Below are 16,178 nucleotides of genomic sequence, written 5' to 3' on the forward strand. Positions count from 1 at the left end.
TTGTCCAATATCATTCTATTTTTCAATCTTTTTTATACTTTTTTTTTAAATTCATCTTTCTCCAAAGGGTCCCAGATATTTTTTGCCTTCAACACCCAACCATAAATAATATCCATTTAAAAAAATAATAACTTCAGGTAACAAAAAGACTTAGAAAAAAAGATTGTTTGAGATTCAAGACTTAAAGTCCACATGAGTGGATGAAAACTTACCCACAATCACTCAATATCTATCGAATCTCTAAATAGTGTATATCTCCCATGTCATTCATCACCCATTTTGTCCTTTTTTTTTAAATACTTCATTTGCACTTTTTAATGATCTAAATGTACATGTAGGTCATTCCGGCGGCTGTGATCTAATTCATATTGATTCACCGTCATGATCTAGTTTCTGAAACCTATCGTATATATGCAATGCAGCTATCGATGGATTACTTAATAAGGTGGTCATCTATCTGGGTAACATTCGTAATTCCGAAAGTTCTTTAATCCGAAAACAAAATAAGGTTCGTCATTCCGAAGGTTTGTTAGTCCGAAAATGAAATAAGGTTCGTTGATCCGAAGGTTCATAAGTCTGAAAACGAAATAAGGACTGTTATTTCGAAGGTTCAGTAGTCCGAAAATAAGAGTTGATAACCACTTACTCTATCTTTTTACTTGCATTATACATACAGTGTAGGTTAGTTTTGTTTAACTGCACCAAATGTCATGTGTTTTTGTGATTGCGGCCTCAGTCAAGTACGACTATACTCTATAAAGAGGACTGTACTCAACAGAAGAAGAAGAAGACTGTAGACCTCTATAACAAAGTGAGTTCTAAGGTCATATTCGAGATAAGTTACAGACAGGTAAGTTACAGGTAACATAACAATATCATGTAATTATGTCATGAAAAATTGAATCAATGAATAATCTTCATTATATCATTATAATGATAGTATTAATAAAAATAACAGAAGACAAATCCCTCTCTCTCTCGTTTCAGTTCCTCCGCTCAACCGCTGTTCGGAGATCGGCAGAAAAAAAGTCAATATAATTGAAGAAATATATTGCTGTCAATGACATAATAACCATGATATCAAGCACATATCTTAAACAAGATTCATCAATTCCAACAACAGAAAAGACAACATATCATACACAAAATAGTTGTAAACTAAACTGAAAATAAAACTACTACAATGAACTTCCTTTGTTGATTGAAATTTTAGAAGGGATTTGACTAGTAGTGATGTAGCATGACATTTCAAACAGTAAAAACAAATATTCATGTTCAAGTACAAAGCAAAACAAAAGGTATTTCAATAATCGTTGTTGTTATACCAAGGTTTTTTACCTGACTGCTAAGAAAGCATGAATGCCTGTGAGCAAGCAACAAGGGGACCAACGGCTTAAGGTCCTCTCCGAGGGACCTGGGGTGGTATTCTGAGATCCATTTTATCTCAGATAAAATAAAATATTTTATCTCCGTTAAAATCAGTGAGATAAAATACCCTTAAAATCTCTCCGAATTAGTATTCTGAGAACAATTTTATCTTCATTTTATCTCTGTAAGACACACCTACTTTTTAATCAATATCCAATTAGAAACGCGCTTTTATAGCTCTCTCGTGTCACTCAACCAATTGAAATCCATTCCGTCAGGAGGTGTGGCAAAGGGGTGAGATTGCGTCAATTTATTGACTTCAAATACGCTTGCACTATACGCTTGCGCGTCTTTACAGAGATGTCTTTTTAACAAAAAGGGCAATACTCTCATCTTTTTGCGAAGTCTATATCGCATCTTTTCAAGCCTCATTTCAAGGACAATATTAGTCAAGAAAAGTCTTATGAAATACTCTCTGATTGTACAGGAATAACGTGAAGGTTTTATTCTCAATAAATATATAATTTTTCTTCATTTTCATGTCAACATTTGGGGTTAATTCACCTAGAAATATTGGTGAAATCAACGTCGCGGAGATAAAATAGCCCCTACCCTCTTTTAAGTTTATTTCATTTTTTTCTTCAAAGTAACTTGGGCGCAAGCAAATCATCCGCATTGCAATACCCAGATACGCGATGGGTATGTCTATGCAGGCACTGTTCTGTTGCGTATCATCTATATTTACGCAAGATAAAATCTATACGCAAGATAAAATCTATACGCAAGATAAAATTGTAAATTTTATCTGAGAGATAAAATATCATCTCAGAATACCAATTTCATTTTAAGAGATAAAATAAAATATTTTAAAGATAAAATGACCTCAGAATACCGCCCCTGGTAATGAGGATAAATGCCTTACCAAAGGGTCACCGGAATCCGAATCCCCGCTCTACCGACTGAGCTATCGCGCCTCCTCCTTCTCCTCCTCTTTCTTCTTCTACTCCAACTACTCAGAACTAGCTCATCCCTTTTCCCAAACTTTTCTCAAACTTTTCTCCTCCCTACGTAAAATTCTTCATCTTCAGACTTCAGAACACATTAACAGGCAACGAATATTGTTTGCCTAGCTTGCCTGTGCGAGCGAGCGGATAGATCTGAGATAAAATACGGTACGCTGAAGTTCCGGGTGCGGGCACTCCGCTCGACAACATCATCACTCACAGTCACAACTCATCAGCACAGCACAGCACATCACAATATTCACAATAAAACTACGTATTGAGAAATACAATGTATTCTGTACCATTTGAAAATGTTGGTCGACTTCTTTCTCCTGTTCCGTCCATCTGTGTATTAAGGCTGTCCAATATTACGATCAAATAAATAAGATGATGCAGAGCCAAACAAAGTTTCCGCAGGTTGCTTGGACTCGAAGAATGAATGAAATGATTAATTCGGAGTCGAGTACCGGTATATATAAGTTTGTTGACCTTTTCTGCGCTGCCAGCGCCACGATGACGTAGTTACTTCGCTTGCAACACGCTTATTTATAATTACTAGTATAGTGGAAGTAGACTAGTTATTCCAGGTGTTTTTTTTTTAAATACAGAGAAAAATATTTACGAGAATGACCACGAAGCTCCCCGCGGAAGCGCTATGGTAGTTATATATACTAAAGATAAATTGTAAGGAATGACTTGTTCTATACTTCCCAAAAGTAATCATAAACTGGGCAGTGGCGTAACAGGCGGGGGGGGGGGGCAGGGGGGCAAGCTGCCCCCCCTGGCGGAACTCAACGGGAAAATTAAAAAAAACGGGAAAAAGAAAAAAAAGGGGGAAGAAAGGGAAAGGGAAAGGAAAGAAAAAAGGGGAAAGGGAAAGGGAAAAGAAAACTAAGAAAAACATAAAAAAGGGTAAACGGAAAGATAATGGGAAAAGGAAGGAAAAAAGAACAAGTGAGAAAGATCAATTCGCCCCGATAAAAGGGCCCGATATACAAATACATTAGCATGATTAGTAAGACAGGGAAATAAATTAAAGATGACAAAAAGGCAAACAAAAGCGGGAAATAAAGGCAAAATGGAATTAGCCAAAATCTAAATTGGAAAATAAAGAATAGGGACAAGATAACGTACACTACCGGCCCGACTACCGGGCTGCCGAGGATTGAGATAACGAGCGGGAAGAAAAATGGATGGTATATAGCATAATGTCGTAAGAAAGTCTATCATAAACTTGCTAAATCTCCAAAGGCTCTGTCCAAGAGTCAAGACCCCGTGCAGTGGGGGCTCTTCATCTGTAACCTTTAATGGGTTCTATAACGGGCCCCTATATCATGTATATGGACCCTTCCTGCATTAAGATTTACGTTGAAGCACTGGCGTACCGGGGGGTGGTTCCACAGCCAAGGGGAAATAAAAGAAAATAAAGGAGGCAGCGAAATGAGATGAATGAAAAAATATATATGACATGATATTGCTATAATGATGTAAAAATCTATCACATAATTAGAATTTCATTTTAACAGGCCTTTTTTTTTCTGGCTCGCTTCGCTCGCTGGCGACTTTTTACAAATTTTCCCACATTTGCTAGGGTGTGCCCCTCACAATATTTGGATGATTACAATACACAACTGCATTGAATTTATGTGTTGTGTTAAAGCTATATAAATATACACGCAATTTGATTAAAATAAGTGGCCATCTGTAATGTTTAAAATGGCTTTGATATCAAGAGGTTCCGGGGCTCTGCCACTGAACTAGAAATACGTATTCTAGTTCAGTGGGCTCTGCCCTGGACCCCACCCATAAAGCACTGTTATATGGATGAGTTTGGACCATGGCCCCCAAAAGTTCTACAACCGGCAACCCCAAAAAAATGAGGAAAGGAAGGAAAGTGTATTATATTTTTCTGAATATCACGTTAAAATCTATCTTCATGTTAGATTCTCATGAAAAGGTGATTTTTTTTTATCTCGCTCGCTCGGGACCTATATTAAGCTACTTTTTGCCAGAGCAGCCAGAAGCGCCATACTCGGCCCCCTCGAGCATATATAGAGTTTCGCCCTGATGCTCACAATCATAACAAAAATCCTGTTCACCGTGGCGTACAAAAAAAGAGAGAAAAAAGGAGAGGAGGGTGAAATATGATATCATCTTTTTAATATTATGTCAAAATCTATCACAAAATTGGATTTTTGCAATAAAATGTCAAAAAAAATTCTCGCTCGCTCGCTTATATATTGTGAAGGAAACCCCTTTTCGTTAAAAGAAAGATCTAATCTTCAAAATAAAGATTTAGATTTCCCCATATTCCATTTTTTTAATATTGAGCTTTGTTTGTTTACATCACGTAACTGAACGCCAGTATAGTCATTGAATGCCGGCGATCAGCTGTTTTTACTACGTGACCTGAATTCCGGAGAGAGACTGGTGAATTTACTCGGATTAATTGCTAGTGTGCGCGCATACGTGTTAGCGCAGAGGAATTGGTATATTTCTGCTGAGTCACGCCATATTCACGTAGAGCCAGCAGTATGATCTATTTATGGGACCGGTATGGTCTGTTATGAAATTTTATGAGCGTTTAAATAGCTCTAAGTCAAAATTAGAATCTTACCTTTTGTGTAGATTCTCTGGAAGTTGATGACAGCATTAATTTATTGCTGGAATTTCTTCATTCATGTTTGGATACTGTTATTTTCCTTTATTCTTAGACGATTACCGCCAGGATTTTGAACTCTTCCTTGGATCTAAAGCTCTGATGCGCGCATACGCGCACAGACGCGCTATCATTGGTATTTTAAAGTATTGAATTTGCATAGCATCCCGCTGCGTAATGTTTATGTGAAGAGAGTGGTTTTTAAAGCACTAAAATTACATAACAACCCGCCGCGTAATGCAATGAGCTCAGAAATTGCCAAAATCCTGGGGGGCCAAAAGTCTATAAATAGGGGCGGTTTGAGGAGTTTGTCATATCGTCTGGAAGCTCTCTCGAGTTAAGTTAGCTCTCCTAGTCACAATTCACATTCACTCTCTCAAGAATTCTCGTTCTCTGTTTCTCTTTCTACATTGTACATTCTTCTGTGAGTACATTACGTCATAATATGACACTTAGTTCCATTCAGGGAATTCGGCGAGAATAATGATGAATTTTAGCCAGGAATTTGAAATCATTCGTCACCTTTTTGGGATTAGTGACGATTTTTGGCAACCAATACTCTGTTGTATTTCTTATACTTTTATAGTCAGCTTGGATTTATCAGTTGTTCACAGAAATTGGGCAGCTTTTGTTATTCTTTAGCAGACTTTGATTGATTTGTCAAGTCTACTAATTGTTTGATAGATATCTAGAGAAGATATGAAAGCATTTATTGGTGCTTATTTGTGTTCTTTTTTACATGAACACAGATGTTTGGAGCAGATATTTCTAAATTAATTGATGGTCACAATAGTGAACATGAATGCTGACTGTTAATTTATCTTTCTGGAATCTCCTGAATGGATATTTAATTACCTTATTTATGAAATTGGATAATTTATGCATTTTATATTATGAATTTATGTCTGACTTGATGACAATATTTAGGCAGTCCTTTTTTAGGACTCTTGACAGTCTGAATATTTAATCAAATTATCTAGTCAGAGAAATTAATTTACTGCATTGATAAAATTATTCTACCAACGTGGAAAAGGCTAGAGTCAGATTTTTAATCTCTAAACAGAGATTATCTTTTGGTCAGTAACATTTGGCATAAAACTGTCAAGTTGTTCTGGAATGTGTGTTGTTTTGGTATTGCTTTGAATATTGATCTGACTTTGGGATTTTCCCACATTGGTCGTTTAAAGGATATTTATTGATAGAGTCGTTAACTCAATTCTAATTTCAGGATTAATGACTTTGATTATTTATTTACATTTCTTACATCATATACAAATAGGATCACACTAAACAAAGCTAGTCATCATGAGTGTTCGGATGTTAAGATCACGTGTTACATAGGTGTCAAGCATGCTATTCCCGTAGTTATTAAGATCAGAATACTTCATGTTATAAGATCAGAATACTTCATGTTATAAGATCAGAATACTTAATGTTATACATATCAGAATGCTTAATGTTATTCAGATCAGAATACTGAATATTAATTCTGATAATCTAACGAATACAATGTAACTAGAATATTGATTCTGACATTAAGATTACAAGGTAATCTATGTGAATAATCAATGAAATGTAAATAGCTGATTATCAATCAGAAAGCATTTGTAAACAACTTGTAAATAATTCAAACTCTCTGTGCAGTCATTCACATGTTTTATTAAGAATACTTTATGTTTATGGTCATAGACTGAAGGAAACTCAGTTTATAGATGAAGCTTAATTCTTCATTTAGAATATTGACACTGTATTAATAGATGGTTGATTTAGTTACAGTGAAATAGGAATAATTGCTTAGGTGTTGGTCTTTTAGACTTGTTTTCACTTAGCTGTATTCTCAGACAGCAGGGACGAGGTTAAAGTTTCCGGTAGGCTTTAATGCTAAGAAAGGTACTATGTGAGTCTATTCTTGAACCCGTGATGATTAGAGATATTTACGGATTTCTGAGGCTTTTCATCACACAGAATGTTGGATGTTGTTACAAACTTCACACCGACAAAGTGAGTGGAAGTTTTGTAGGCGCTGTAAGGCTGGTAAACAAGGCCCGTTGAGAGGTTGATAGGATAAGGATATTATTGGAGATTGGTGTGTTGTATTGGGTTAGTGACATTGGATGGAGAAAGGTGTTGAGTAACTGCTGGCAGTTTAGATAGGATTACTCACATAAGTCAGAACGACAGAAAAGAACCATTGGTCCTGGAACTTTTGTGGAGAGTAGATTACAGTCTTAAGTTGAAATAATTCTTAGAGAGAACACAACTCTACGGAGTATAAAGTACAGAACTAAGTAGGATGTAGTTTAGCTACAGCTCGATATTTACAATTGATACAGATTATTGCTTAGTGTATTTAAAACAGTGAATACATAGGATTTATTAAGTTAGTAATTAATTATTATTCTATTTATCATTCTATCAATTTAAGAGTGACATGCACAGACTTACATTTAAGTTCTTTACTATGTAGGCCTAGAGTAAGTTATACAATTTTATATTGCTCATTCCATATTCAATGAATTTTATACTTATGCAAATTGATGTAAATATCCAAATTTTATTGTTGAAATGTTTCAGAAGAATTGTTAACTTCAAGTTTTTCTTATATTAAAGTTCAGTTGAACTTTACTTGTTATTTCTTAGGAATCAATAATTGAACTTGCACACTTGAATCTAGAAGGAACATGATTAGTGATCAGTGTTTGTTGAGAATGATGAATCCAATAAATTGGATTTGTTGCTAAGTCTTAGAATTAGAAATGGTGATCAATTGATTAGTGATGATTGATTGATGATGTGTTTAGGGATAAGAAGTACCGTACAATTAGTTTAAGCATTATTTAAGTTAGGGTTCTTAGTTTATTTATAGACCAACCTTGTATATTGCAAGAAAACGGAACTCGTCATCGAGCTTGGAAAACTACGCTTACCTAGTGAGACCCAGTGATAGAGTGGATTTGAGAACTGAAAGAGACTAGAATGATTGATTGCGAAGCAAGGACTGACCGCTTCTATGATTGCCTATGTGCATACGATTGCACGTGTGTGATGTGGATATGCCTGATCGTGTGTGTAGAACACGAGGCGAACAAAACGTTTTGTATGTGAGTGAATAGAGATTGGTTCATGGCTAACTCTATCAATGAAAGATGAGAAATATCATGGTTATATAATTAAATCTTACTTAATCACTCAGTGAGTAAACTCACCAGTTAAATTCTGCTGTGAAGGTCAGGACGCTGGAGTATGACAGAAGTCTTGTGATGGGAGAAAAGATGGTTTTTCTTCAGATCATCGGAGCTCCTTCAACCTCTGTGGTTCTGGCAGAATGGAGATGCTAAAAGTTGGCGGTCGATGTGAGAAGATGGACCAATCACGGAGCTCGTAATAGAACTCAGATATTATGGATCATGAGATGGCTATTATGATTGGTGGTTCACTAGCTCTTTAAAGTTCTCATGAAGAAAAGTTTCTTCATTTCGGTCAAGCGTTAGATTATGCTTGGCCAAGAGCTCAATAACTCTCTAAACTATTGTGGTGGCAGCATACTATTTTTAAAGGTTATTTTGATAGGGTCTCACGTTACATTTTTGGTGGCACGGCGGTGGGATGGTCTGTTTGGAAAATACCTGTACAAAAATTTACATTTTTGGTGGCACGGCGGTGGGATGGTCTTTTCAAAGAACCCCTCCACTTTTAAAAGAAAAAAAAAATACCGGTACATTTTTGTCTGCTAAGTAGTAGAGTGATCTGTATTAAGTATATAAATTTTTTTCGATTATTATGTATAGTTGTGTACGGTACTAGTAGATATTTAAGAATGTATTGTTTAAGCTATGTATAATAAATAAGTTGTGTTTTGAGTTCCTTATTACAAGTGTGCATTAAATAAGTTAAGATTGAATATGGAAAATGAGCATTAATATGTCTATGGACATGACAGTGAATTAATCACTGTGAATAATAAGGAAATCTACTCCTTTTACAATGTATCTATTCCTTTTACAATGTAAGGGTATGTGTGCTTGACATGATACAGGAAAAGGTATTATACCTAAACTAAAAATTAATCAAACATCCAAATAAATCAAAACTATAACACTCAATATGGTGAAACCAAGCGTCGAGCTACAGTCTGAGTTAGCAGCTGGATACGGAAGTTGTGGAGGCTGAATGGTTGAAATGACGTTGACGCTGGATAGGTTCTCACCATGAGGCTCGTAGAGGCAGAACTGGAGGTCTCAAACAGTCTATATGGTCAGGAACTCACCTACCCAATCTGACTTCACTTTGGACAGATGACTTGGTCCTGGAGAGAACGCTGAAACCTTGTTGCTGGAACTGCGGACTAGGCATCGACAGCGGAGAGTCTACAGGAACTAGGTCAGGCAATTAGGGAACTTACTTGCCTGGCATACCCGGAGCTGAGCATTGATGCTGGAGAGGCTTGCTAGTTTTCTCAGTAGCAATTGATGGAGAGGTCAGAGGTGCTATTTTCTGAGCTCACCCCAGGATGCTAGATGAGGCGATGGCAGCTGTACTGACGAATGGAGTCTTTTCTACAGACGGAGAAGGCAGGAGAGAGGAATAAGCCACGTCACGTCGGAGCAGTAGGGGATGGAGCGCAGTCGTCACCTGCAGATGAGAGAGTAAAGGAGATAGAAGAATTACAGTCAAGCCTGCAAGTGAATCAGAATGATGATAGAACAGATGAGTGTGAAAAGTATTGGAGGCTAACCATGAATTGTGTACTTCAACTGGAGAAGCTGGACACATCAGTCATGATTGCAGCAAAGTGGAACAGAGAGGTCCAGAGAACTAGGTGTTCAGATGGAGGTAGTGGATCTTTTGAGAAGCTAAGCTGGAACAGATGTTGATGAGATTATTGGAATGGACTTCTTACAGGAAGCAGATGAAACTATTGATTTTGAATGGATGATGTTGGGTATCAACTCACCTTGGAAAATTGTGCTGGACATGCTCACTCAAATGCTGATGAGTTATCCAGACAACCTTGCACCGATTTTTGACATTGTAGGAGATTGAAGAAGACTGGAAGAGAAAGAGAAGTATAAATGATTAGACTTTATTTCTATTAGATTTTGAATTGTTGCATTATTTGAATTTATATCAATGTTTTTCGTGAGTGAACTATATTGGATTTTATTGTGGTTATTAATGAGATTTTTACATGGAGGCTGGAGAGTGTGATGAAAAGGAGATGTCTACCATAACATTTACGCCAATAACTGAAGAGGAAATCAGGAAGGCACAGTTACAAGATGGAGACATAAAGCATATTTTGAGATGGAAGGAAATATGCAGTGAGCGACCAAGCTGGAAAGATGTTTCGCACCTATCATCAGCTACTAAGATTTACTGGGTAAACCGGACTTTGCTAGAAGTACAAAAAGGTGTCTTGATGAGGAGATTGTAATCAGAAGATGGGAAGGAGATAACTTGGAAAATTGTACTCCCTCGTTCTTTGCGAAGTACAGTACTGGAGGAATTACATGGTTCTCAAACAGCTGCTCATCTTGGAGTCAATAAGACATGGGATAAAGTAGAGAGGAGATATTACTGGGTTGGACTTGCTCCAGATGTGCGATTGTGGATTAAGAGATGTACTATCTGTGCACAGCTGAAAAAAAAAAAAAACCCAGAAGAAGAATAAAGCTCCACTTTAGAAATATAGAGTTGGTGCACCACTAGAAAGGGTAGCGACAGACATTTTGGGCCCTTTACCCGAGACGGACAGTGGAAACAAGTATGTGTTAGTCGTGGGAGACTATTTCACGAAATGGATTGAGTCGTATCCATTACCAGATCAGGAGGCGGAGACGGTTGCTAGGGTACTAGTGGAGGAGTTTATTTGTTGGTTTGGAATACCAAAAGAACTACATAGTGACTAATGGAGGAATTTTTAGTCAAGGCTGATGGCAGAGATGTGCAAGATGCTTGGTATTAAGAAAACAAGGACTTGCCCACTACACCCACAGGGAGTTGGATTTATATAAAGATTTAATAGAACCTTACTGGGTATGGTGTCGTCATTGCTCAATCCAGATGGTGAACAGAAGGACTGGGATGAGAGGATTCCATTCGCGATGTTGGCATACAGATCAGCAGTCCAGGAATCAACTGGAGAGAGTCCTGCTATGATGATGCTTGGAAGAGAAATCAGTCTGCCGGTAGATTTGCTGTTACCTTCTCCAACACCTACAAATGAAGAAGAATCGGACTATGTGAGTGATGTGAGGGAAAAGTTACACGAGGTACATGAAGGTGCCAGAGAAAAAAAAAAATTGCTGATAAAGACAGGCCAAGTCTTATGACAGAAATATTATTCAGCTAGGCTTTGTAACTGGAGAATGGGTGTGGTTATTCGACGCATCAAGGAAGAAGGGAGTTTGCATTATTAAAGCTATGCATAAATTGGAAAGGACCATTTATGGTAGAAACCAAACTTTCTGATGTCGTATATCGAAACCAGGTATAATTCGGAAGCAAGACCTTCGAAGATCAATTGAACTGTTATTTAAGAGATTTATGATGTTTATGTATTTTTTTTTTGTACATGAATATTCATGTATTGCTATATATTGATATTTAATGCTATTATAATGTAGTCACTGGGACAGTGACTTTATTTGGCGGGGGGTAGTGTGAAGGAAACCCCTTTTCGTTAAAAGAAAGATCTAATCTTCAAAATAAAGATTTAGATTTCCCCATATTCCATTTTTTTAATATTGAGCTTTGTTTGTTTACATCACGTAACTGAACGCCAGTATAGTCATTGAATGCCGGCGATCAGCTGTTTTTACTACGTGACCTGAATTCCGGAGAGAGACTGGTGAATTTACTCGGATTAATTGCTAGTGTGCGCGCATACGTGTTAGCGCAGAGGAATTGGTATATTTCTGCTGAGTCACGCCATATTCACGTAGAGCCAGCAGTATGATCTATTTATGGGACCGGTATGGTCTGTTATGAAATTTTATGAGCGTTTAAATAGCTCTAAGTCAAAATTAGAATCTTACCTTTTGTGTAGATTCTCTGGAAGTTGATGACAGCATTAATTTATTGCTGGAATTTCTTCATTCATGTTTGGATACTGTTATTTTCCTTTATTCTTAGACGATTACCGCCAGGATTTTGAACTCTTCCTTGGATCTAAAGCTCTGATGCGCGCATACGCGCACAGACGCGCTATCATTGGTATTTTAAAGTATTGAATTTGCATAGCATCCCGCTGCGTAATGTTTATGTGAAGAGAGTGGTTTTTAAAGCACTAAAATTACATAACAACCCGCCGCGTAATGCAATGAGCTCAGAAATTGCCAAAATCCTGGGGGGCCAAAAGTCTATAAATAGGGGAGGTTTGAGGAGTTTGTCATATCGTCTGGAAGCTCTCTCGAGTTAAGTTAGCTCTCCTAGTCACAATTCACATTCACTCTCTCAAGAATTCTCGTTCTCTGTTTCTCTTTCTACATTGTACATTCTTCTGTGAGTACATTACGTCATAATATGACACTTAGTTCCATTCAGGGAATTCGGCGAGAATAATGATGAATTTTAGCCAGGAATTTGAAATCATTCGTCACCTTTTTGGGATTAGTGACGATTTTTGGCAACCAATACTCTGTTGTATTTCTTATAGTCAGCTTGGATTTATCAGTTGTTCACAGAAATTGGGCAGCTTTTGTTATTCTTTAGCAGACTTTGATTGATTTGTCAAGTCTACTAATTGTTTGATAGATATCTAGAGAAGATATGAAAGCATTTATTGGTGCTTATTTGTGTTCTTTTTTACATGAACACAGATGTTTGGAGCAGATATTTCTAAATTAATTGATGGTCACAATAGTGAACATGAATGCTGACTGTTAATTTATCTTTCTGGAATCTCCTGAATGGATATTTAATTACCTTATTTATGAAATTGGATAATTTATGCATTTTATATTATGAATTTATGTCTGACTTGATGACAATATTTAGGCAGTCCTTTTTTAGGACTCTTGACAGTCTGAATATTTAATCAAATTATCTAGTCAGAGAAATTAATTTACTGCATTGATAAAATTATTCTACCAACGTGGAAAAGGCTAGAGTCAGATTTTTAATCTCTAAACAGAGATTATCTTTTGGTCAGTAACATTTGGCATAAAACTGTCAAGTTGTTCTGGAATGTGTGTTGTTTTGGTATTGCTTTGAATATTGATCTGACTTTGGGATTTTCCCACATTGGTCGTTTAAAGGATATTTATTGATAGAGTCGTTAACTCAATTCTAATTTCAGGATTAATGACTTTGATTATTTATTTACATTTCTTACATCATATACAAATAGGATCACACTAAACAAAGCTAGTCATCATGAGTGTTCGGATGTTAAGATCACGTGTTACATAGGTGTCAAGCATGCTATTCCCGTAGTTATTAAGATCAGAATACTTCATGTTATAAGATCAGAATACTTCATGTTATAAGATCAGAATACTTAATGTTATACATATCAGAATGCTTAATGTTATTCAGATCAGAATACTGAATATTAATTCTGATAATCTAACGAATACAATGTAACTAGAATATTGATTCTGACATTAAGATTACAAGGTAATCTATGTGAATAATCAATGAAATGTAAATAGCTGATTATCAATCAGAAAGCATTTGTAAACAACTTGTAAATAATTCAAACTCTCTGTGCAGTCATTCACATGTTTTATTAAGAATACTTTATGTTTATGGTCATAGACTGAAGGAAACTCAGTTTATAGATGAAGCTTAATTCTTCATTTAGAATATTGACACTGTATTAATAGATGGTTGATTTAGTTACAGTGAAATAGGAATAATTGCTTAGGTGTTGGTCTTTTAGACTTGTTTTCACTTAGCTGTATTCTCAGACAGCAGGGACGAGGTTAAAGTTTCCGGTAGGCTTTAATGCTAAGAAAGGTACTATGTGAGTCTATTCTTGAACCCGTGATGATTAGAGATATTTACGGATTTCTGAGGCTTTTCATCACACAGAATGTTGGATGTTGTTACAAACTTCACACCGACAAAGTGAGTGGAAGTTTTGTAGGCGCTGTAAGGCTGGTAAACAAGGCCCGTTGAGAGGTTGATAGGATAAGGATATTATTGGAGATTGGTGTGTTGTATTGGGTTAGTGACATTGGATGGAGAAAGGTGTTGAGTAACTGCTGGCAGTTTAGATAGGATTACTCACATAAGTCAGAACGACAGAAAAGAACCATTGGTCCTGGAACCTTTGTGGAGAGTAGATTACAGTCTTAAGTTGAAATAATTCTTAGAGAGAACACAACTCTACGGAGTATAAAGTACAGAACTAAGTAGGATGTAGTTTAGCTACAGCTCGATATTTACAATTGATACAGATTATTGCTTAGTGTATTTAAAACAGTGAATACATAGGATTTATTAAGTTAGTAATTAATTATTATTCTATTTATCATTCTATCAATTTAAGAGTGACATGCACAGACTTACATTTAAGTTCTTTACTATGTAGGCCTAGAGTAAGTTATACAATTTTATATTGCTCATTCCATATTCAATGAATTTTATACTTATGCAAATTGATGTAAATATCCAAATTTTATTGTTGAAATGTTTCAGAAGAATTGTTAACTTCAAGTTTTTCTTATATTAAAGTTCAGTTGAACTTTACTTGTTATTTCTTAGGAATCAATAATTGAACTTGCACACTTGAATCTAGAAGGAACATGATTAGTGATCAGTGTTTGTTGAGAATGATGAATCCAATAAATTGGATTTGTTGCTAAGTCTTAGAATTAGAAATGGTGATCAATTGATTAGTGATGATTGATTGATGATGTGTTTAGGGATAAGAAGTACCGTACAATTAGTTTAAGCATTATTTAAGTTAGGGTTCTTAGTTTATTTATAGACCAACCTTGTATATTGCAAGAAAACGGAACTCGTCATCGAGCTTGGAAAACTACGCTTACCTAGTGAGACCCAGTGATAGAGTGGATTTGAGAACTGAAAGAGACTAGAATGATTGATTGCGAAGCAAGGACTGACCGCTTCTATGATTGCCTATGTGCATACGATTGCACGTGTGTGATGTGGATATGCCTGATCGTGTGTGTAGAACACGAGGCGAACAAAACGTTTTGTATGTGAGTGAATAGAGATTGGTTCATGGCTAACTCTATCAATGAAAGATGAGAAATATCATGGTTATATAATTAAATCTTACTTAATCACTCAGTGAGTAAACTCACCAGTTAAATTCTGCTGTGAAGGTCAGGACGCTGGAGTATGACAGAAGTCTTGTGATGGGAGAAAAGATGGTTTTTCTTCAGATCATCGGAGCTCCTTCAACCTCTGTGGTTCTGGCAGAATGGAGATGCTAAAAGTTGGCGGTCGATGTGAGAAGATGGACCAATCACGGAGCTCGTAATAGAACTCAGATATTATGGATCATGAGATGGCTATTATGATTGGTGGTTCACTAGCTCTTTAAAGTTCTCATGAAGAAAAGTTTCTTCATTTCGGTCAAGCGTTAGATTATGCTTGGCCAAGAGCTCAATAACTCTCTAAACTATTGTGGTGGCAGCATACTATTTTTAAAGGTTATTTTGATAGGGTCTCACGTTACAATATATATATATTTGCCCGATACGCCATATCGCCCCCTCAAAATTTTTGCCTTATGACGCCATTGCCTCATGATATGACCGGGAAATTTTTTGCTCTTGCCTCCCCTAGCCACCGACCCCTGTTACGCCGCTGAAACTGGGATCATGATGTCGTCGTTCATTATTCATAACAGTTTCTGGGAAATAAAAAAAGTGTTAACACTAAAGGAGGCCGTATTGATAGGGTAAAACTCTTGCTGCAAACGTTAGAAAGAGTTTTATTTATAATCATTGAAGCATCTCTTTTGAACTTTGTTCTGGAAATTTTTAGATAAAATGCATCAATCAATCAATCAATCAATCAATCAATTAATCAATCAATCAATCAATCAATCAATCGATCGATCGATCGATCGATCAATCGATCGATCGATCGATCGATCGATCTATCTATCTATCTATCTATCTATCTATCTATCTATCTATCTATCTATCTATCTATCTATCTATCTA

The 16,178-nt window shown here is 36.4% G+C and overlaps 1 protein-coding gene and 1 long non-coding RNA gene across 3 annotated transcripts in view; both read right to left on the reverse strand.

Annotated features, from left to right (window-relative positions):
* Window positions 1–3,051, reverse strand: part of LOC129275263 (sterol O-acyltransferase 1-like) — a 32,495-nt gene extending 29,444 nt beyond the window's left edge. The window contains exon 1 of one of the 2 annotated variants that reach the window (XR_010295435.1): window positions 2,675–3,051. Coding sequence is in view for 1 of the 2 variants with exons in the window: in XM_064108381.1 (XP_063964451.1) it covers window positions 2,675–2,717 (43 nt within the window). In the remaining variant the exon portion in view is untranslated. The remainder of the gene's footprint in view (window positions 1–2,674) is intronic. The other variant, XM_064108381.1, reaches the window with a different exon arrangement.
* Window positions 3,052–6,253: 3,202 nt separating this feature from the next.
* LOC135156378 (uncharacterized) lies at window positions 6,254–15,684 on the reverse strand. The gene is made up of 4 exons (XR_010295506.1): window positions 15,309–15,684; window positions 11,065–11,247; window positions 9,986–10,080; window positions 6,254–9,663 (listed from the first exon to the last, which is right to left on the reverse strand). It is a non-coding gene; the product is annotated as an uncharacterized LOC135156378 (long non-coding RNA).
* Between the last annotated feature and the right edge of the window lie 494 nt (window positions 15,685–16,178).

Source organism: Lytechinus pictus, chromosome 13 (assembly GCF_037042905.1).
Source record: "Lytechinus pictus isolate F3 Inbred chromosome 13, Lp3.0, whole genome shotgun sequence".
Taxonomy (NCBI): Eukaryota; Metazoa; Echinodermata; class Echinoidea; order Temnopleuroida; family Toxopneustidae; genus Lytechinus; species Lytechinus pictus.